The following is a 23,217-nucleotide window of genomic DNA, read 5'->3' as shown; positions in this document are numbered from 1 at the left end:
TTTGCATATAGTTCTAACCGTATACAGATAAACGTCTTTCCAGAAAGAGTAGGCTAGTCTACAAGAGAAAACCTTACCTGCTGACGTGAGCACGGCAAGCACAGTTTCAAATGTTATGAAGCGCTTTTTACTGTAGATATGCGGTTTGTTTCAAAATTTTCTGATGATGTATCGATACGGTAAAAACGGCCCTCCGTTTGACGATTATATTTTTAGAAGCTTTGAGTGCCCTTCTCTTCCCACTCTCTCCTTCCCGCCATATTTCTTTTGACCTGACCACTTCCTCATTCGGACATATTCACGACGTGAACCTGACCAAAAAAGTCTGTCACCAGTCTTTTGGGAAACAAAACTATAGGGCTAAAAAAAAATAACTCTGAAATGTAATGGCATAAAAATAGAATTTCCCATTTTGAGCAGAATTTCACGTTTTGAAAGCAAACATCAAGAAAAACAGAAAAAAAACCTCTCAAAAAATCTTGAGTCTTGTGGTACTAAATCTTTATTTTCAAAATTATTTATATACAATAATGATTTTTTTAAAAACAACTTTACAACAAGATTGGAAGTTGTGCAAAAGGTACACACAATTACACCATTGAGTTAGTCATGTTGACAGTAGTAATTGGCAAGACATTTGTTTCAGCAGTGAAAAGAGTATCAGTAGACCTACAGACCCGGCTCCTCCCCATTGGCCACCCGATTGATGACCTCAGCCCAACGGTCTCGGAGCTCCTCTGATTCGGCCAGGAATGTGAAGACCTGCTTTGATTGGCTGAGTTGAAAGGCGCACTTGTTGTCCCCTAAGGAGTGCGGCTTCACTTGATAACCCAGCAAGGGGATGGTGATTTGAGCCTTTACATCCTGGAATCAAAACAAGCTTGCATTTTCAGTAAGGTTTTCCACATCCTTAAAAATGTTAAACACAGGTAAACACTAGTGTCAGCTCCACATTCAGACATGAGGTCAACAGAGAGCATGAGAAAAGCGTCCTTATTGTGTGACTCCTGCCTGCTGCCCCACCTGTCTTCTTAATTAGATGATTTGACATTTCTGCACTAGAGTGGGTACACAGATTACAAACAGCTTGTGAGGAAAAACAGCTCCCCCTGCCTGTGGAGCTGTGTAACGCACAGGATGAGGCCCTACCTGAGGAGCAGCATACATGTACAGTATGAGCGGCTCGTCTCTGGCGATGACAAACCAGCCACGGGTTCTGCTCTGCCGGTCCACCAGGGTCAGGAAACTGCACATCAGGCTCCTCTCCGACACCTCGCCAGCCTCTTTCTGAGAAGAGACAGGAAGTGAACACCGGAGAAGACTCCAGCCTCTGTCTGACCCACTGAGAAAGAACGCCTGAGTGTGAACAGAGCCTCAGCCTCCATCTTCTGTCACAGAAGGGGTGTGCAAAACTCGACTACAGCACTCGACTAGTTGTGCTACAGCCAGCTGTATGACCGGGCGGCCCAGCCCTGTTCCAGGACATCTACTGTCCTGTAGGATTTCACTCCAACCCAAACAAAGCACACCTCACTCAACAGCTAGCGATCTCGTTGAGCTGCTAATTGGCAGTCAGGTGTGGCAAATTAGGGTTGAAATGAAAACCAACAGGACGGCAGATCTCCAGGAACAGGGTTGGACAGCCCTGGAGTATGACTTTCGTGTTCCCAAAAGTGGCTCCATGCCACAGCTGGCATTGCCATGGTACAGATTCAATATCAGACCATGTGGCCCATCCATGTACCAGAACAGCGCCTTAACAGGATGACCCACACAGCAGTCCACCCCCCGTTATTGTCACAAACATTTCAATGGTAAAAACTGAGTTTATTGTATCCTGATAACCACTACTTGGGGTGGGTTGGGGGGAAGGAGATGACAGAGCAGCCATATATTAAGCTGTAAAGAACAGAGCATGCGCACAGATCTACACAGGTACCGCAGAGATACGCTCACACAGGTACCACAGAAGTACGCTCACACAGGTACACAGAAATACGCTCACACAGGTACCACAGAAGTACGCTCACACAGGTACACAGAAATACGCTCATACAGGTACCACAGAAGTACGCTCACACAGGTACACAGAAATACGCTCACACAGGTACCGCAGAAATACGCTCACACAGGTACACAGAAATACGCTCACACAGGTACCACAGAAGTACGCTCACACAGGTACACAGAAATACGCTCATACAGGTACCACAGAAATACGCTCACACAGGTACCGCAGACACCATACAGAAGCACCCGAGACACGTGGGTCATACAAGCATGCATACTCAAAAGCAGGTGTGCAAATGTACACGTTTACCTAATTTTACCCTCAAACCTCCAGTATCCCCTCTTCTCCTCTCTCACACCATACCTCCAGTATCCCCCTCTTTCTCTCCTCCTTCCCCTGTCTGTCCGTCTGCCCTGCCAGGATGCTGTAGCACGCTCGGCACACGCGGTTAACCTTGTTGTCGTCGTACTGCAGCGCGGCTTTAAAGTCCGAGCACTTCCAGCACACCACCTGCACATTAGAGAAACAGAGGGAATTATGGGTACGGCGCTTCTGTACTCAGAGCCGATACATTTAAGTGGGAGAATGCACACCCAAGGGTTAACGCGATGCGAATCGATGGAGAGAAACCAGTCAGAAATGAACCCACACGCTCTTTGTTCCTCAGGTGAGTTGGCAGAGCACGCCCGGGTGTATGTAATGATGGCACAGAGGCTGGCGCTGCCCGGCAGGGCGTTGGCACTCACGTGTCCGCAGGCGCGGCAGTGGTGTCTCCGGCGGATCAGGGCGTTGAAGGTGTCCCCGCAGCGCATGCACATGGACACCAGGCTGTCCCGGATCCACTGGGGGGCGCGCATCCCCAGCTCCTGGCTCTCCAGCACCTGTGCACGCGTGCACAAATACGCGCACATGCACAAACATGCACGTGTGCACAAATACATGCACATGCACAAACATGGACACGTGCACAAATACGCGCACATGCACAAACATGCACGTGTGCACAAATACGCGCACATGCACAAACATGCACGTGTGCACAAATACACGCACATGCACAAACATGCACACGTGCACAAATACACGCACATGCACAAACATGCACGCGTGCACAAATACACGCACATGCACAAACATGCACGCGTGCACAAATACATGCACGTGTGCACAAATACACGCACATGCACGCGTGCACAAATACATGCACATGCACAAACATGCACGCGTGCACAAATACACACACATGCACAAACATGCACACGTGCAAACATGCACATGCACACGTGCACACATGGAAACACACACACACACACAAACACGCACATACACATACACAGTGTCAGTGTCCACAAACAACTGAAAGAGCACATCAGTATATTCAAGGCCACCGGCAGCATCATGTGACCTAGATGGATCACTAGATACTGCCAGCAGTAAATATCTGCTAAAAGCACTTTTTCTACTTTCTACTTGTGCATCTGCATTAGAAGTCACTCACAGTGACCGGCTGCAGTTCCTGGTTCTGGTTGTTGGTGGCGCTCTTGAAGCTCTCAGAATTCTTCTCGTTTTGCTCAATGGCATCCTCACAAGCCTGCAACCGAGACACAACACAGCCGGACACTTTCAAGACACCGTGACGAGATATGAAACATGAAAAGACAGGTGCATGTGCTGTACAGTGCGTATCCCAGGTTGCACATGCAGGACGGCATTCATAAAGGACAGATGAGGTCATCAGCGGCACGGATGGCGTTACCTTGATCCAGGCCTCCATGTCAGCCTGAGACCTAAGGAAACAGGAGAGTCGTCCAATCAGGAGTTCCGCAGAGACACGAGCTAGCCCAGCGGTCACTCGCCATGCTGGTTAAAATGGGTGTGGCGGCAGATCTAATAATGCTGCAGTACGCCTAATGCCCATAGATCCAAACATTTTGCTTACGACTGATGAACAAACTGAAACAATTATGAAACCAGTTTGCTGGACAGGATTTAGCAGAAAAACTCCAAACAGTAACAAAACAAGACATCCGAAATGTGCACTAGAGACTAGAATTTTCCTGTTGATTTCCCAGAAGTCCTCGGTGGTAATCATTCCATAAATCTGCCCTCCCCTCACCAACCCCACCCCAACCCCCCAACGCCCACCTGGCCTCAAACTCCAGGGTGCGGGTCGTCCCGGAAAGGAGGAAACAGTTCGGAATCACAGCAGCGTTCAGCTCCTTCACCTGCAGAGCACACGGAACACGCGTGTGCGGGGTCAGAGCACACGGAACACGCGTGTGCAGGATCAGAGGACATGGAACACGCGTGTGCGGGGTCAGAGCACACGGAACACGCGTGTGCGGGGTCAGAGCACACGGAACACGCGTGTGCAGGGTCAGAGGACATGGAACACGCGTGTGCGGGGTCAGAGCACACGGAACACGCGTGTGCAGGATCAGAGCAACATGGCAGCACACGGTACATACACACGCAGCACGCGGGTACATACACACGCAGCACACGGGTACATACACACGCAGCACACGGGTACGTACACACGCAGCACACGGTACGTACACACGCAGCACACGGTACATACACACGCAGCACACGGGTACGTACACACGCAGCACACGGGTACGTACACACGCAGCACACGGGTACAAACACACGCAGCACGCAGGTACATACACACGCAGCACGCGGGTACATACACACGCAGCACGCGGGTACAAACACACGCAGCACGCGGGTACATACACACGCAGCACGCGGGTACATACACACGCAGCACACGGGTACATACACACGCAGCACACGGGTACATACACACGCAGCACACGGGTACATACACACGCAGCACACGGGTACATACACACGCAGCACACGGGTACAAACACACGCAGCACACAGTACATACACACGCAGCACACGGGTACATACACACGCAGCACACGGGTACATACACACTCAGCACACGGGTACAAACACACGCAGCACACAGTACATACACACGCAGCACACGGGTACAAACACACTCAGCACACGGGTACATACACACTCAGCACACGGGTACATACACACGCAGCACACGGGTACATACACACGCAGCACACGGTACATACACACGCAGCACACGGTACATACACACGCAGCACACGGGTACATACACACGCAGCACACGGTACATACACACGCAGCACACGGTACATACACACGCAGCACACGGGTACATACACACGCAGCACACGGTACATACACACGCAGCACACGGTACATACACACGCAGCACACGGGTACATACACACGCAGCACACGGTACATACACACGCAGCACACGGGTACATACACACGCAGCACACGGGTACATACACACAGCACACGGGTACATACACACGCAGCACACGGGTATATACACACGCAGCACACGGGTACATACACACGCAGCACGCGGGTACATACACACGCAGCACACGGTACATACACACGCAGCACGCGGGTACATACACACGCAGCACACGGTACATACACACACAGCACACGGGTACAAACACACAGCACACGGGTACAAACACACGCAGCACACGGGTACATACACACGCAGCACACGGGTACATACACACGCAGGGGACGACATAGCTCAGGAGGTAAGAGCGGTTCCGGCAGTCAGAGGGTTGCCGGTTCGATACCCCGCCCTGGGTGTGTTGAAGTGTCCCTGAGCAAGACACCCAACCCATAATTGCTAAATGGTAAATGCAGTCCATTTACCATTTAGCACATGGGCAGTACATCTGCTACATGTCTGCAGTGTAGTGGGGTAGGGGTGTAGGGGGGTAGGCTCTCTGAATAGGGGGGTAGGGGGTAGGGGGTAGGCGTATAGGGGGTAGGCTCACTGGATAGGGGGGTAGGGATGTAGGAGGGTAGGCTCTCTGAATAGGGGGGTAGGGGTAGGGGGTAGGCGTATAGGGGGTAAGCTCACTGGATAGGGGTGTAGGGATGTAGGAGGGTAGGCTCTCTGAATAGGGGGGTAGGGGGTAGGGGGGTAGGCGTATAGGGGGTAAGCTCACTGGATAGGGGTGTAGGAGGGTAGGCTGCAGAGAGTCCACTCACCTGCATGCCATCGATGTCCAGGCGGTGTTTGATGAGGAACTTTGCTCCTGTCAGGCTGAATCTGGGCACACAGTAGAGTAGCATGTTGCTGAACTGCAGGAAACACACAGGAGAAAACATGTTTTACTGCAGTCAGCAGGAAACTACATCTTTTACTACAGTCAGACTGAAACATGCTTTACTGCAGACAGCAGGAAACTACAGCTTTTACTACAGTCAGGAGGAAACATGATTGACTGCAGTCAGCAGGAAACCACAGCTTTTCCTACAATCAGGCAGTAACATGCTTTACTGCAGTCAGCAAGAAACTACATCTTTTACTACAGTCAGCAGGAAACTACAGCTGTTACTACAGTCAGGAGGAAACATGCTTTACTGCAGTCAGCAGGAAACTACAGCTTTTACTACAGTCAGGCAGTAACATGCTTCACTGCAGTCAGCAGGAAACTACATCTTTTACTACAGTCAGGAGGAAACATGCTTTACTGCAGTCAGCAGGAAACTACATCTTTTACTAGTCAGGCTGAAACATGCTTTACTGCAGACAGCAGGAAACTACAGCTTTTACTACAGTCAGGAGGAAACATGCTTTACTGCAGTCAGCAGGAAACTACAGCTTTTACTACAGTCAGCAGGAAACTACATCTTTTACTACAGTCAGGCAGTAACATGCTTTACTGCAGTCAGCAGGAAACTACAGCTTTTACTACAGTCAGGCAGTAACATGCTTTACTGCAGTCGACAGGAAACTACATCTTTTTCTATAGTCAGGCAGAAACTACATCTTTTACTACAGCTCAATCCTGTCCCGTTTTGCTAAAAGAAATTATACCGGATAGCCATCAACACTGACAGAGAGTTGTAACATAACTCTGATGTGGAAAGTTTTAATTGAAATTTAAATGTGAATTCATAAGGAACCTTAGATGGGTACGATGCAACCAGAGAAGAGCCCAAGACCACACCGTCTCACAACGCTCTAACTACACGTGTCAGATATATTGGAGTGGCGCAGTGTTTGTGAGGACAGTGAGGGTTGGAGTGCCGCAGTGTTTGTGAGGACAGTGAGGGCTGGAGTGCCGCAGTGCTTGTGAGGACAGTGAGGGCTGGAGTGCCGCAGTGTTTGTGAGGACAGTGAGGGCTGGAGTGCCGCAGTGTTTGTGAGGACAGTGAGGGCTGGAGTGGCGCAGTGTTTGTGAGGACAGTGAGGGTTGGAGTGGGCAGTGTTTGTGAGGACAGTGAGGGCTGGAGTGCCGCAGTGTTTGTGAGGACAGTGAGGGCTGGAGTGCCGCAGTGTTTGTGAGGACAGTGAGGGCTGGAGTGGCGCAGTGTTTGTGAGGACAGTGAGGGTTGGAGTGGGCAGTGTTTGTGAGGACAGTGAGGGTTGGAGTGCCACAGTGCTTGTGAGGACAGTGAGGGCTGGAGTGGGCAGTGTTTGTGAGGACAGTGAGGGCTGGAGTGCCGCAGTGCTTGTGAGGACAGTGGTCCTCCAGTGGTCACAGCACGGGAGCTGAAGGAAGGCCTCACCAGGAAGAGGTGGCTGTCTTTGCGGGTGTTGTGGCGGAAGGAGATCTTGACCATCGGCCCCTCCCTCAGGAGCCGGTTGGAGGGGTCCACCATCTCCTCCTCCAGCCCCAGCATGGAGTACACCTCCCAGAGCTTCTCCAGCCGCTCCTAACACAGAGGAGCACAGGATGAACACAGGCGCACACACATGGGTGCGCACACGCACACACACAAACACAAATACACACACACTCACACACACAGACAAACATACGTACGTGCACACACACACAAACACAAATACACACACGCTCACACACACACACACACACACAAACAAACAAACACAAATACACACACACTCACACACACAGACAAACACAAATACACACACACTCACACACACAGACAAACATACGTACATGCACACACCTACACCCACACACACACACACGCGCGCGCGCACACACATGGGTGCGCACACACGCACACACACACACACACAAACACAAATACACGCACATTCACACAAACACAGACAAACATACGTACATGCACACCCCTACACCCACACACACACACACGCACGCACACACGCACGCACACAGGGTTTTTTTTGTGTGAAGTACAGGCCACCAGCTCTTCGTGCGACTCATAGTTTCAAAACTTTCTATACAAACTTTGCAGCTTCCCCAGATGCTAATAATACAAAAATCACACATCTGTGCATTTCAGCTCGCTTCCTCTTCACTGTGAACTGTGACGGAAGCTTGACTTCCGGTAACTAATGGCTATTTTAATTTAAACATTAGCACTTTTCCAAGCACACTCACCTACAAGCATCTCAAAGCATCACCAAAAACACAGAATGGCTGCCAGTTGATTTTTCCATATTATGAAATAAGACGATAAGCTGCACAAGACCGAAGCAGAATTAGACCAGACAAACCAAAATGGAGAACTGGTACTTGTGTATTGACTGTACAAGCGCTCTCTGAGCCCAGTGTGACTTTCAGTACCTGTCACATGTAAGCGAAACGTCTCGAGCTGACTTGCACAGAATTTATATGGACCAATCAGACTGCAGAGCTGCCTTAAAACCAATTAGGAGAAGAAACAGAATCAGGTGCACAACCATACTACGCAGTGAAAACTGAATGGGATGAATCTCCTTGTTACCATGTCTGCAATGGCCGCGTTGGAGTGCTTTGCGGCTTCAAAGATGATCGCCAAAGATTCTAAAAGTAACCCATCAAAGAGAGAGAGAAATATTAGATTAGAAAATCTGGGGTGCTGTCGCTCATTAGTATTCTGTGATAAAGAACTGGCCAGTTTTACGTACTCTCTGCACCCTCTCGGTCTGGGGAATCTTCCGGAAGTTTTTTCAGGTAGTCTTTGAGCAGCATTTCATAGCGTGGGATCCGCTGCACTGGCTCCAGCATGTGGTGCTGCAATGTCAGATTCCCGCTCTCCTCCCTCTTCTACAGAGTAAAGCCCATTTCACAATGCAGCTCACACACATTTTACACACATCTTACACACACCCTACAGTCCACACACCTTACACAGCCTACGCACATCTTACACAGCCTGCACACATCTTACACACAACCTACATACAGCCTTCAGTCTATACACATCTTACACAGCCTACATACAGCCTACACACACCTTACACAGCCTACATACAGCCTACACACACCTTACACAGCCTACACACATCTTACACACAACCTACACACAGCCTACAGTCCATACACACCTTACACAGCCTACACACATCTTACACACAACCTACAGACAACCTACAGTCTATACACACCTAACACAGCCTACATACAGTCTACACACACCTTACACAGCCTACATAAAGCCTACACACATCTCACACAGCCTACACACAGCTTGCACACAATCTACACACAGCCTACAGTCTACACACACCTAACACAGCCCAAACACATCTTACACACAGCAGCTACTGCTGCATGTTTCTCCTCTCTCTTCACAATCATATCATTCACAGTTTATCAATCCAGCGTACACATCATTCACACAGTTTATTCACGCATGTACATCTCTGATGCAGCTGGCACACTGAACCCTCTGAACCCTTCAGTAAGACGTAGCTCCACCCCTCCAACGGCGTCCGTTGCTTCAGTCCAGCTGCAACATCCTGTCAGAGTTCTGAACAGAGCAGCCATATCCGAACCTGCAGTATGCCTTTATTTCCATGTGATCAGATTGGCTACACAATGCCTTGTACTCCCCAGCCACCGTAAATGAGATTTGAGTTCTCAGAAGACCTACCTGGTTAAATGAAGCTACAAATGAAGTTAAATGAAGAAAAATGCGTTTGGTTTCACTAGATTCCGTAAGATCAGTCCTAAACATCTGCATTCAATGAACAAGCAAATGTGAAGCTACACACACCTAGATGTCTCATTTTTATTTTGAAAACAAAATAAAAAGGAGACATGTTGTCTTATGTATTCAGAATTTTATTTATGACAGGGGTGCCACGTTTGATGCTATATTGTTCAACTTATTTGTAATCGGAATTGGTTATGATAAATACCTTTAAAATTAGTATGAGAAGAAATAATTTGCTTTCAGAGTATGCGGTCTTCACAGCATGCTTTGTGTAACATGGACTTTAAAGAGAGAACAGTTCACCAGATTCACAGCACCCTCACCCTCTGTGGGACAGATCTTATCTCCCGGGACAGACCTTACCTGGATGTCCAGCACCAGCTCCTCAAAGCGAGGGCTCTTCTCCATCCAGGTGTTGATGAGTTCAGTGGCGCGGTCAAAGGCCTTGACATACTGGCCATACATCTTCAAGAAAGGAGCCACCTTCTGCAGCACATCTCCAATGCGAGGGTTCTGCCCCCTGCAGGAGACATGGGGAACAGCCGCTCATTAGGGCACTTCCTCATATCCACACACATAAACCAGTGATTTAAACCTCTTCATTAAGAACTTACTGGTAAACTGAACAGTGGTGATACTGCAAGTAGCCTAAGCCATTACAGCTTATCAAACTCTGCATCAGTGAAGCAAAAACAATCAAGCATTAAATGGAAACCAGTTACACTTTCCACTAATAGAAAGTTCATATCAAGACTAAACAAAGCGGCATGACTCAAACTCCATGCTAAAGAGTGCAATATGGAAAAGTCAATGTTTGATACAGAAAAGGGTCAGAACAAAACCTAAACACTTCATATAACAAGCCAAAGATAGCAAGGTTGCTGAAAGGGAGGTGTATCGTTTGGAAAGTGACATGGGGAAAAAAATCATTCTAGCTAATGATTTTGTAAATTACGTGAGGTCAGTTTCAAGGTTCCATACACTACAGACTGCCACGGGACCCTACAGAATCCCACAGGACCCTACAGAATCCCACAGGACCCTACACAGTCCCACAGGACCCTACAGAATCCCACAGGACCCTACACATTCCCACAGGACCATACAGACTCCCACAGGAAACCCGCCCCCCCCCCCCTCGTCTCTGGGCCTCACCACTCATCCATGCGCCTCCGCAGCTCGGGCAGCAGGAAGTGGCTGTGGAACTGATGGATGGAGGAGATGTTGGAGAAGATCTGCCGCACCACGTCCTCGGGGAAGGAGCCCGAGGAGCGCGCCTCCTGCAGGAGCTCGGTGAAGAAGACCTGTGGGGCGGGAACCCGAGGCCAGGCTCAGCGCTGTGCGTCCAGGCGAGGCCCTGGGGTTTCAACAGGGGGTCCCCAGGGGGTCCCTCAAGGTACCGTGGTGAGATATGAAACCCAATGACTATACATAGATTTGAAAAAATATTTTTTTAAATACAACTCTTCTCAACTTATGATGAGGGTCCCCTACATGCCTCTGAGCCTTGGGGGGGGGGGTTTCCACAGATGAGAAAATGCTGAAAACCCCTGGGCTAGGGGACCAACATTCCATTGGTCCTCACAGACTGAGGGTTGGAATCAGTTATTCACGTTACATTACATTTTAGCCATTCAGCAGACAGCCTTGTCCAGAGTGATTTAAACAGTCTGCATTCTTTTACAAACGATCCGTTAATACAGCTGGACCTTCACTGAAGGAATTCAGGTTAAAGACCGTGCTCGAGGGTGAAAGAGCAGCACCCCATGTGGGGATCGCCCGTCACTCCCCATCTGCCACTGCAGTCGGGGCACTCCCAATCTAGGATCATTTCAATCACTTAGACTCCCCTCTTTCATGCTACACATGTACCTCCCGTGCCACTTTCATGTTACATGTACCTCCATCCAGCACTTATACTGTACGTTGTGTAATTATCTTGTAATTGTCGTGTAATTGTAATGCCTCCTAGTTTGACTTAGCATAGGTTAGGTCAGAGAGTAATGTTTACTGTGTGAACTGGACTTAATCTGTTCATGGCTATGAATAACTGTCACAAAATGAGTATTGTACCTTATCGGACCTGTGTTTGTAGTTGTTCCAGTGACCTTCGGTATGCACTTATTGTACGTCGCTTTGGATAAAAGCGTCTGCCAAATGAATGTAATGTAATCAAACCTACGGCCTTACAAGCCCAGTTCCAAAACCATTACACTGCACAGCCACTCATCTGCCCCCAGCTTGGACGCCAAAGCAAATGCAACTCCTTTCTTTCATCACAAAGCGTAGCAAGTTGAGCAATCAACGAAAGCACTTGACCTTTAAGAAAGTGTTAGCCTGAAAAGATATCGGAGCAAATGGCACAACTGCGTAGCCACAGTCCTGCTTCTTCCTCCACAGAGAAACCAGTGACAGTCGGCAGGCTAACAGCTCCACCAGCCTTTGAACGAGGCCCACCTGGTCCAAAAGGTGCAGTCGACTGACGTAGGCCTTCTCCGTCTCCAGCAGCTCGTTGGCAATCTTATAAAGCTTCTCGTCGTTTCTCACCTGTAGTCAGAGTGAAAGCATCAGGAGCTCAGCCTCCCTGATGCAAACGCAGCAGACCACGACCTTCGACGGGGCCGCAGCGAGAGACTGTTTTATTTGCCAAGCGCATAACCAGATAAAGCTGATGACATCATCAGACCATCTCCATTGTGTGATACTGCCCCACATGCAGTTTCACAAGAGCCCACTCCACCGCCATGTGCAAGCAGGCATACCAGCAAATATTTAATCCAATTCAAGCACATTGCACATAATGTGCACATTCGCACAGCACAAGAAGTCAAATGGTGTCATTTACTAAAGGTCTCCAAACATAATGCTTTGTACCACTTATTTGGCATCTGATTTTAAATAAAATGCAATTATAGCCTTAAAGCCCCATGGGTTGCAGAAAATGCTGCCCCCTGCTGTTGAGCAGATACCAGGGCAGTGTCCGAAACAGCCTCTTTCCTATTGTCTCCTCAGAATATGTACTGTCTACTAAACATACTGCCAATTGTTTACTGTGTATTTTAGTATACTCAACAGTAGGGAAGTGTGCCATTTCAGCCACGGCCCAGCATTGCAAAGTTCATACCTTCTTCTCCTGCTCTTCCTCCTCCTCTTCCTCCTCCACGAGTGCCTCCTGCAAAGTGGGCGGAGCCATCCTCTGAATTAGCCTCTTGGTGGAAGACCGCTTCCTGAAGGACTGCAGGCCTCTCCATTGGCAGCTAGCGCCCCCTACTGGCCCATTGTCAGTCAGCTCTCTGTATTTCTTCGACTCTGCGTCTGGGGTCTTGACAGCGTCTGGCCGTTCCTGTTCTTGAAGCGGCACCTTCTGCCCACACTGACTGTCCTCTAAACTACAGAACAGAAAATACACAATATGAGCATCTCATGACACAGAACACAACCAACCCTGTTATACTGCTGTGAAGAATCATTACATTACATCCATTTAGAAGAAAATCAGACCCACAGTAACTTACAAAACAAAGAGTGCATTCAATAGGTTTATAAGAACAGCACTACAGAGAGGGTCAAGCATAGCATTACATTACGTTGCAGACGCTCTTATCCAGAGAGACTTACATTGTATCCAATTACACAGCTGGATATATACTGGAGCAATGCAGGTTAAGTACCTTGCTCAGGGGTACAACAGCAGCGAACTACCGGGGAATCGAACCTGCGACCTTTAGGTTACAAGACCAACTCCTTAGCCATTACACTACACTGCCGCCTATAGCACTGGCATAAAGCCAGAAAGAGTGCAAACAGTAAGTTCAATAATCAGCAGAAGCATGAGGAGGGAATAATAAACTATCCTGATAAACACTTAATCCAGACCAGTCATTAGAGTCAGTATCAAACAAAGTGCTAATAGGACTTGGAAAAGCTCTAGGAAAGAAGGGCAGGTATGAGGTCTTGATGAAGACTGAATAACTAAACTAGGTGTGCGGTAATACGTGGGAGCAAAGCCAACTCTGTGCACTGGTGTGCCAAACTCAACATATCTGCAACGTCACAAGCAAAATTAGAACTACTTTTACTGATGAAGCATACATATACGCTGGTATTATAAGTGAATGTGCACAACCGCATAAGCCACTGTCTCTTATAAGACTTCCAGCACTTTAACTAAAACCCAGAAACTGTTAATGCTGTCAATGCACAGAAAGTGGCCAATTAAATTCCAATGGATTCGGCACACACTGGCATCCAAGGTGACATGCAATATATATATGTATGTGTGTCCAATGTGTGTATATGTATGTGTGTATATAGACAAATACACACAAACTATATATATACCAAAACCCTTTTTGTTGGACAACTGCAGTCACAGATCAATACCAGTAAAATAAAACAAAGCACCCTCTGGCCCAGAGACATAAGGACACAAAAATTATACTATAGAAACCAATTCATAACAATATTATCCATTCCCTAAAATAAAGTTTTACTTCCTCCATTATCTAGGGAACAAACTAATATAGCTTGTGTGTACCGACTGTAAAAGTACACAAAGGGTGCTTCATTGGTTTCCATTTTAGTAGAGGACTTTTAGTTCATCTTTCTGCTTAGCAGTAGGAAGGTAGCTAGCCTGGTTCTAAAAATATAAAGTATTTCAGATCAGTAAACAAGAAGCTAGACAAGCGTCAAGTCTACTTAACAACTGAGCAGGCGTTGGTAGTTTCAAAAGCAGAAGTTTTTGCATGAAGACAAAACTCCCCAGAGAATTAATGTGCTCCACCATTAAAGACCGTTATGTTTGCTCCCTTTAATTTGCACCCGCGGACAGGTAAAGAAAATAGTTCTTATAAGATTAGAAGTAAAATTGCACTAAACTGTAATAAAAACCCATTCACACGTGTGCGGAATTTCTTTTATCTTATTCAATTGATTAACCCATGACAAACTCAGCATGTATAGTTCTTAGAGTAAGCTACATTTGAATTAGCATGTAGTGTAGTTCCTACACACCTGATACGAATGCACTCTTCTGTCATTTAATGTGCAACTAAAATGATTCTCAGAGAACTATGCAATTTACGTAAACAATAAAATAAAATAAAATAAAAAGGAAACGGTATATTCGTTATTCGTATGCTTTTGTAAGAAAATCAGGCGCTGCATCGCAGCCTATATTTCACGCAACCTTCTCTCGGTTTGCAAAAATAAAATTAATGTAAAAATACCCACCTTCCACCTTCGAATTTTGATATGATATCGATAACGCTCAGTCGATGGATCATTGATTCCTCCATTCCAAAGAAACCAAAGATGTGCAGCACGGGAACATACAAATGGAAACAAGATTAACTGTGCACCTTGTAAACCTCTGTGCAATTTACAGTGAAATGCAGTGCAAGATACTTTCAGTTCAAGCTAAATACCAAATCAAAAACAGGAAGGAACAGCGTGTGGAACTTATATGGAGAAGCAATCTGAATGCACAACCCTTCAAATGACCTGATCTGGTTCAGTTCAATACATAGCTTACCACATTGCAGGAACTATGGACTGATGGGCACAGAATATGTGGATTATTGGGTTCTGTGCATGTGGTTTAGGGCAAGGAGTTCAGGCTACTTACCGGTATTCTGAAAACCGTTTTAAAATTCATTCTGACAACAAGTCAGATAAAATTTACCCACGATACAGTTACTGTTGACAAATAATCTTTGTTTACTACTCATAAATTAAAAGTTAACCCAAACACGTATCTCATTAAAAAAATATACGCTTCACAAAGAACGTGATTGTATTTTCTCCACAACACGTTAGCACAAGCAATTAGCATATCCCGGTGTGCAGAGCCATCTACTGGCTATTAAACTTAACATAACCTATTACCATGTCCTACACAGCACACGTGGGAACAGATCGGTCCCACCCGTGTCTAGAATTATCGTGATCGAGGACTATGTTCAAAAATGATACTAACACAGGCCTACTAATCAGGTTAGAAGAATTAACTGTTTACCAGGACAGATGGTAGTATGCACACGGGACATTTTGGAGACTTGAGTAGGCCTATAGCAAAGAGCGTGAAGGAAAGTATCTGGCTATTGGTAGCCTACATGGTATTCCAGTTGGCTACAAGTTCCGGCCCGGTGATGTGTTATTCACAGTACAACATAACCATTTCAGTGTTTATTTCTTTGATCATGCTCATGTGGTAATTCTTCTGGGCTTAAATGCTTGGTAGGCACAACTTTCATATTTAGGAATACGAAGGTGAGTATCTGGTGAGGCTCAAGATTCTGTACAGGTAGTCTGCTGATTGACGTCACCTTGTGTCGCTGCAACAGCAGCTGTAAATTTCCACTGTGGCATAATAGCCACCAGGGGGCAACAAACTACATCCATTCCTGCCACAGTGTTCCCCAGTGCCCTCCGCTGCTTCTTTTTCTCGGAGAACATTGCACAAAACCTGTGTACAGCGCGCGAACATCTGTTCACAAGGTTAAACTCTTCTCTCTCTAGAACTTGTAACAACTAGAATGCTGTCAATCTTGGACAGCCAGTACAGCAGGCAGGGAGTATGTTACAATTTATATGTTGCAGGAAGTTATGTTTATGACTCCTAGATATATCATTATTTACTGTGGCAGGGTCACTTTCCCTTGCAGTTTTGTCTCCTCAGACCCTTGTCATCTACCACCATAACTTGGTGCAGTTCTGTATGAAGACCCATCATGTACGTTCATTTTTGTTCTTTGTATTTTGTTTTTGGATGAACAATGACTTCAATAAAACGGTCATTTTAATTTGTTGTCAACCTTTTTTTTATCATTATGGAGTTTGCAACTGCTGGGCTGAGCTGCATGTAACTACATGTTGCGTTTTACCTGTCAACAGGTTAGAAGAAAGGAAGGGAAGATTTTCTATCTGGACTGCTCAGACATGTATCTACTGTTCAGTGTGTAGCCCATCCCATCCAGATGGGCATTAGTGAGCAGTCAGGTTGCACACAGAAAGGACTTTTACTGGGTGGTCGCAGTCAGCTTTGCTTTTTCAGGCCTGGTGAAGCACAGAGGAGATTTAGAACCATGTTAATCATTGTAGCGATCACTCCTTTACACAGAGCTTTCTGCTGCACCATTTATAATGTTATGGAGGAAATTTATTGTTCCACAAAGTAATAGGAACTTAAGGTTTGGAAACATATTTATGAATAGTTGTGCCTTTTCTCAGTTGTGTATCCTGAAGCAAGTTTAGATGCTGTTGTAACCAATGTTTTGCAGTGTTTCAAATATCAGCAATGAAAATATATATCTGTGTTCTTTTTTCTCTCATTGGTTGAGAAAGTATTGACAAAAAAGAAGATATCTCACTGGAAAAAAAGTTTGGTTTACTTGTGAGTTTGGAGAGCACTCCAGACCGATAATCATCACTTAATTTCTTCTTTCAATTTTTAATTATCAAGCACAGATTCTAAAGAAGAAAACAATCAAGTTTTAGCCTGATATACGTAGAATTAAATATGTAGGAAAATACCGAAAATCCATGAAGGAAATGCTGCCCCATATTGCTTTCCCTCAGTGTCCTGCAGCTGCGCATTTGTCTGTTACCTTTGTGGTCTTCGATAGACTGTCTCCGCCATTGCAGTGTTAGGTATTTTTGTGTTTATTGGCACATTGGCGTTTTAGATCCCTTGCCTGTCATTCTCCTGATATGTTTGAATTTTTAAAACATATCAAGTCGTGTTTTTTTTCCTTCTGTGGACTGTGTGCAGTGGGCTTGAAATGCAGGTTTGTTGCGTAACGCGCGGGGTTGGCCTGCGGTTGAACGTATGGGTATGGTGTGTGTTTATTGAGGAAAGCCGCTCAGGGAAATGGAGGTCGGACACGCTGCGTGCTCTTTAAACACACGGGGTCAACCGTCCCGCGGCTCCGGTTTCTTCCTCTTCCACGGGGTTCCCATGGCAACCGCGGCTTTGACCGTGGAGCGACCTCACCCCTGGCCCCGGTGTGACTTCTAGCGCCGTTCCCCCTGAAACCCGGTACCCCAAAGAAACGAAAACCGGAATGATCTGAGCTCAGTGTTGTCCTGTCCTGTCCTGCCAACTGGGGCAGGAGCAGTTTAATCTGGATGAGCAAGGTATTTATCTGTGGTATTCACTTTGAACTGCAGTATTACTCATGTTCCACTGTGTTAAACTCAGAATGCAAATGTGTGGTTTTCATACACGTTTTGTGAGATATGTCCTATTCTTCTCAACTTGGCTTTTACTCTGAGGCTCTTGCATATCAGAAATCAGAGTATTTCTGCCATCATTGTAATATTCGCTGTCTTGGTTTTCTGCCCATCTGACCCTTGGAATTCTCCTCAAATTTCCCCCCACAAAGTTGCCTCCTATTGTGTAGCTTTCAAACGAACGATCAGCGCAGTGGTTGGGCGGCATTTAGTTCAGAAATGACACTGTACAAATCAGCGCTTGCATTCCCAACAACTCCCTCTTGTCCACTGTGTGTGTGTGTGTGTGTGTGTGTGTGTGGTGTGTGTATGCGTGTGTGTGTGTGTGTGGTGTGTGTGTGTGTGCGTGTGGGGTGTGTATGTGTGTGTGTATGCGTGTGTGTGTGTGGTGTGTGTGTGGGGTGTGTATGCGTGTGTGTGCGTGTGGGGTGTGTATGCGTGTGTGTGTGTGGTGTGTGTATGCGTGTGTGTGTGTGTGTGCGTGTGGGGTGTGTATGCGTGTGTGTGTGTGTGTGTGTGTGTGTGTGTGATTTAATTAAAGAGACAGAAGTGGTGGGTCATTTTTATCCTTAATACGTTTTCAATTGTAAGTTGTCTTATTTATAGAAAATAATATTCTGTACAGTATCAATTATAAAAACATGTCTCATGAATTGAACTCTGTTCACACCTTTGAGAAGGTCAAGAATTGAAATGCCATGTGACTGCTAAAATGAAATAAGAGAAGATACAAAAATAATTATAATTTTTTAGAAATTATTTCAACAAATTATAACACACTTCTCACTCCTCTTCTTCAATATTATATTCAAGAATAAATTATTCAGAATACATTTTGTATGTGGTCAGATCATATCTGAAATCTCACTGATAATACAGTGATTGCACAAGCTGTGGGAAGATGATACATGCTGAAAAATCATGAATCAGATTTGGATAACTTCCAGCTTGATCTGGTTTTTATTAAACTCTGTGGTCTTATTTAAGAGGCAGACTTATTTCTCTTGAATTCAACAGCAGAACATTAAATTACACTACAGTCCTCACAAGTATGCACACACATACATGAACACACCCACATACAAACACCTACATTCAATCACACATAGACACATGCAGAAACACAATGCAAACACCAACACCCACACAGTCTCATACATAAACACACAAACAGAGTCCCGCACAATGCACAAACACCCCCACACACGTGAACACACACCGTAAACATATTTTGCTCTTTTCTCTATTAATCATTCACCGGCTTCTCATAGCCTGCTCCGTAATGGTCCGTCCCTTTCCTATTTCCTCTTGGCTGCGACAGCATGGCTCAGGTGGGACTTTCTCGTTTCCTGCGTGCCAGTTCTGCACAAAGAGAACTTTCTTGAAGTTACCCAGAGGGCCGAGCGGGCGGGGCGGGTCCCTGGAGCACATTGTCTGAGCTCCTGCGTGTCCCTGGCTGAGAGCCAGCAGCACATGCAAGTTCAAGTTTCAAGTTTATTTTATTTGTCATTCACCTATACGTGAGGAAACAGTGCACAACTGAACGAAATGTCATTCTTCTTGGGCCAAGGTGTGAAGGGAGACACTACAGAGACACAAACAACGCAATATAAACAATAACAAAATGTTTAAAAGTGCTTGTGAATATTTGCATAAAAGACAACATAAATAAATAAAACACAGACAAGCATGTAAAACGGGCTAAAGGTAATTTGAAAACCAGCAGCAGTACAAAATATTAAAATCAAACAGCAGGGTCTCTGCACCAACACTTCATGGTTGTCACTAATAATAATAATAACAATAATAATAATAGTATAATAATAATAATAATAATAAACTTTATTTGAATAGCACCTGAAATGCAAGTTGGGGCTAGGCCCTTAAAGGGCCTTGTAGGTAATCAATAACATCTTAAATTCAATTTTAAAAGCAATTGGAAGCCAATGCAAGGAAGCTAAAACAAGTGGGATATGGTGTGATATGGATTCTCATGAATCCCCACTCTCAATTTTGAGTGGCCAAATATGAGTACCTCAGGTTTGTCCTCATTAAGCTGAAGGAAGTTTGGAGACATCCAGTCCTTTATGTCAACTCGACAGTTTTAGTAGATACCAAGCTATCGGCATATTTCGGATTTACAGGCTGATAGAGTTGCATGTCATCCGCATAGCAGCGAAAGGAGAGGTTGTGTTTGCTGATTATGTGACCCAAGGGGAGCATATAAATATAGAAAAGATGGGACCAAGCACTGAACCATGAGTAACACCACAGCTAAGTTGAGTAGAGGAGGAAGTGAAGCTGCCTAGTGAAATAGAGAAATGCCTGTCAGACAGATAGAATTTAAACCACTTCAAAGCCAAGACCTTAACTCCAACATAGTCTGTGAGGCAATCAAAATATTATGATCAACTGTGTAAAAACCTTCAGTGGGGTCCAACAGGACTAAAATAGAGCAGTGGCCTGCATCCGCCATGAACAGGAGATCATTAGAACGTCTATGTGCTATGTTCAGACCGGAAACCAGATTGGAATTTTTCCAAAAGTTAGGAGCTAATAATAGAAAGAATATATGGACAAAGATTTTCAAAAAACTCTTAAAAACTCTAGTTGGTAAAATATACAGATGACATGTTGAGGATTTCAGGTTAGAGACAACCTCTAACAGTGATTCTGAATATATTTGTTCAAAAGAGGTGACACACTATAGAAGACATTCAAATCACAATCAGGAGGATTAGTGTGATTTCTTATGTTCTTTATTTTCTTAGTAAAATATTCCAAGATCAGTTCACAGATGGCAGAGGAGTGTTCAACATTACTGATTTTGGGAACCTAAACAAGTCTCTTTATTGTGTGAAATAAAGTTCTAGCATTATGAGAACTCCAAGAGATGAGAGAAATAATTATCGCTAGTGGGAATTAAATTCAATCATCAGTTCTTTCATGTGCTCACAAAAAACATTGAGTCTTCCATGTCTGTTTGGCATTGTGGCATTGTCTTTTAATCATACATGGCCTTTAAGGAAGAGCTTTCTTATATTTTTTAAGAGTGGAAATTTTATTTAGAACGGAAAGGCAAAATCTATTAAACATTTTCCAAAAGGCTCTCCGATGTCCCACTAGTTGGCAAATCCAAACACTGTTGATTGAAGACAAGTTCAAATTGACCAGCAGTGCTAGAGTTCATTGACCGGGTTAGAATGAGATTAGATGTGGTTTAGATGCACTAGAAGGCCACCCTAGAAAGAACTAAACACCACGGGCATTGGATTCCTATTGGCCATAATGTCCCCCTGAGTGATTGACTTGGCAGGACTAAGACAACACGCGTTGTTTTAATGGGGCGGGGCTTCCGTCCGTATCCGGGGCGCCCGTCCAGCGGCAACCGCACTTCAGCAGCGTCGCGGAAGAGAGAGTCTCATTTTCACAGAGCTCAGGCCTTTCTGCCAACGTGCGGATTCCTCTGCATATTAAACTCAGTGGGAGGAAGGAGCGGACGAGGGTATTTGTGTTTAATCTGGCTTTTTAGGAGAGGCGCGAGGAGGGGCACGCGCAGGGGAAGGCTGTTACGCGAGGGGTTCCTGCTTAATTTTGTCTGGTGCCGTGCTGTATAGCATCTGCAGAGGGGCTTTGGTCCCGCAGTGTGGGTCATCCATCACCTCTCCCCCAGCCCTGGAGCTCCACAGGGGGCCGTGCTGGAGCTCCACAGGGGGCCATGCTGGAGCTCCACAGGGGGTCCGTGGGGGGCCAGGGTTCTGAGATTTAGTTAAAACTTCATATTTGGAACTTAAAGAGGGATATTCAAAGGTGGAAAATCCAGGTTCAGAAAGTAAAAGTCCTCCCCAGTATTTTGTTCCAATCACCTAGATTTGCTAATTAGCACAGTTCGTCAGCCTGGATGTAAAACTAATTAGTGAAATCAGCTGGCTGAGTTCATGGGTTCATGGAAACACATGGCAGGACTTTTACTTTCTGACCCCTGGACTTTCCACCCCTATCAGAGCAAATACTCACTGGGTGCAATTCAGATCGACCTTCAGCGACCCTGATCTCAGATCAGTTTCCAGGAAGTCAGAGCGGAGTGTCAGCTCACTGAAAAAAGCACTTTGTCTTTGGTGACACTGATCTCACATCAGTTTCCAGGAAGTCAGAGCGGAGTGTCAGCTCACTGAAAAAAACCACTTAGTCTTCGGTGACACTGATCTCAGATCAGTGTTTTGGATGCCAGGGCTCTCTGAAACAGCAATGAGTCCACGCTGTAAATCCCATTCTGATTTAATCCACTGAAGTCAGGAAAATAACTTGGAGCATGTCTCTGGCCAGGGTTAACCCTCATTTACATTTGCAGTCGATCAAACTCAGAATTCAGGCTTTGGGTACGTTTACACTGCCCGAGCGGCCCCAGCTTCTCCAAGGGAGGGGGTTTCCTTAGTCTCAGATGCAATGGCGCCTCCTCTGGCTGGGGTAAGAGTTTGCAGTCTGCCTGGGCCAACTGCACAAGCGTAGTCATCAACAGTGTTGGGGAGTAGTTTAACTACAAGTAGTCAAACAAGTAGTTTAATTACAGTTTCCATCAGTTTGCCGGTAGTTCAACAGCATTCAAATTTATGTAGTGCTTTCACTTTTTATGAAACATAACATAATGACGAGAACAGGCCACTCAGCCCAAAAATGCTCGCCATTTTCCTACCACTAAAGGATACCTAGTGCTCTGTTTACCTACAAACTAGATAGTATCTAGTAATATATCTAACCTGGTCTTGAAAACCCCCAGAGTTTCTGCCTCAACTACATGACCTGGCAAGCTATTCCACACAGTGACTGCTCTCTATGAGAAACTCTCTCTATGTAGTTAACTACAGGCACTACCAACTACTTTTGGCCCTAAAATATTTTTTTTATCACCGCTTCTCTTTTCCCTCTTTACCTGGTTGGTGAGAAGCACTCTGCTCCAATATAGTTGCCAAAGTTCAGCTGCTGGTTGCCGCACTTTCCCCCGC

The 23,217-nt window shown here is 45.8% G+C and overlaps 1 protein-coding gene across 3 annotated transcripts; it reads right to left on the bottom strand.

Moving 5' to 3' along the window:
• Positions 1-479: 479 nt before the first annotated feature.
• On the bottom strand, positions 480-15,825 carry LOC135234878 (FYVE, RhoGEF and PH domain-containing protein 2-like). 3 transcript variants are annotated; one of them, XM_064299945.1, is made up of 18 exons: positions 15,705-15,771; positions 15,609-15,674; positions 15,215-15,273; positions 13,107-13,371; positions 12,440-12,529; positions 11,138-11,286; positions 10,346-10,502; positions 8,952-9,090; positions 8,789-8,847; positions 7,631-7,777; positions 6,104-6,196; positions 4,157-4,236; positions 3,768-3,798; positions 3,510-3,602; positions 2,758-2,892; positions 2,375-2,521; positions 1,150-1,287; positions 480-864 (listed from the first exon to the last, which is right to left on the bottom strand). In XM_064299945.1, the coding sequence occupies exons 2-18, from the start codon at positions 15,636-15,638 to the stop codon at positions 670-672; spliced, it is 2,007 nt and encodes a 668-aa protein (XP_064156015.1). In that variant the 5' UTR covers positions 15,639-15,674; positions 15,705-15,771; the 3' UTR covers positions 480-669. The 3 variants fall into 3 exon arrangements, with proteins under 3 accessions (XP_064156015.1, XP_064156016.1, XP_064156017.1); XM_064299946.1 differs by having other exon boundaries at positions 15,609-15,825; XM_064299947.1 differs by lacking the exon at positions 12,440-12,529 and having other exon boundaries at positions 15,705-15,772.
• Between the last annotated feature and the right edge of the window lie 7,392 nt (positions 15,826-23,217).

This window comes from Anguilla rostrata, chromosome 11 (assembly GCF_018555375.3).
Source record: "Anguilla rostrata isolate EN2019 chromosome 11, ASM1855537v3, whole genome shotgun sequence".
Classification (NCBI taxonomy): domain Eukaryota; kingdom Metazoa; phylum Chordata; class Actinopteri; order Anguilliformes; family Anguillidae; genus Anguilla; species Anguilla rostrata.
This window is presented reverse-complemented; position numbering and strand designations above follow the sequence as displayed.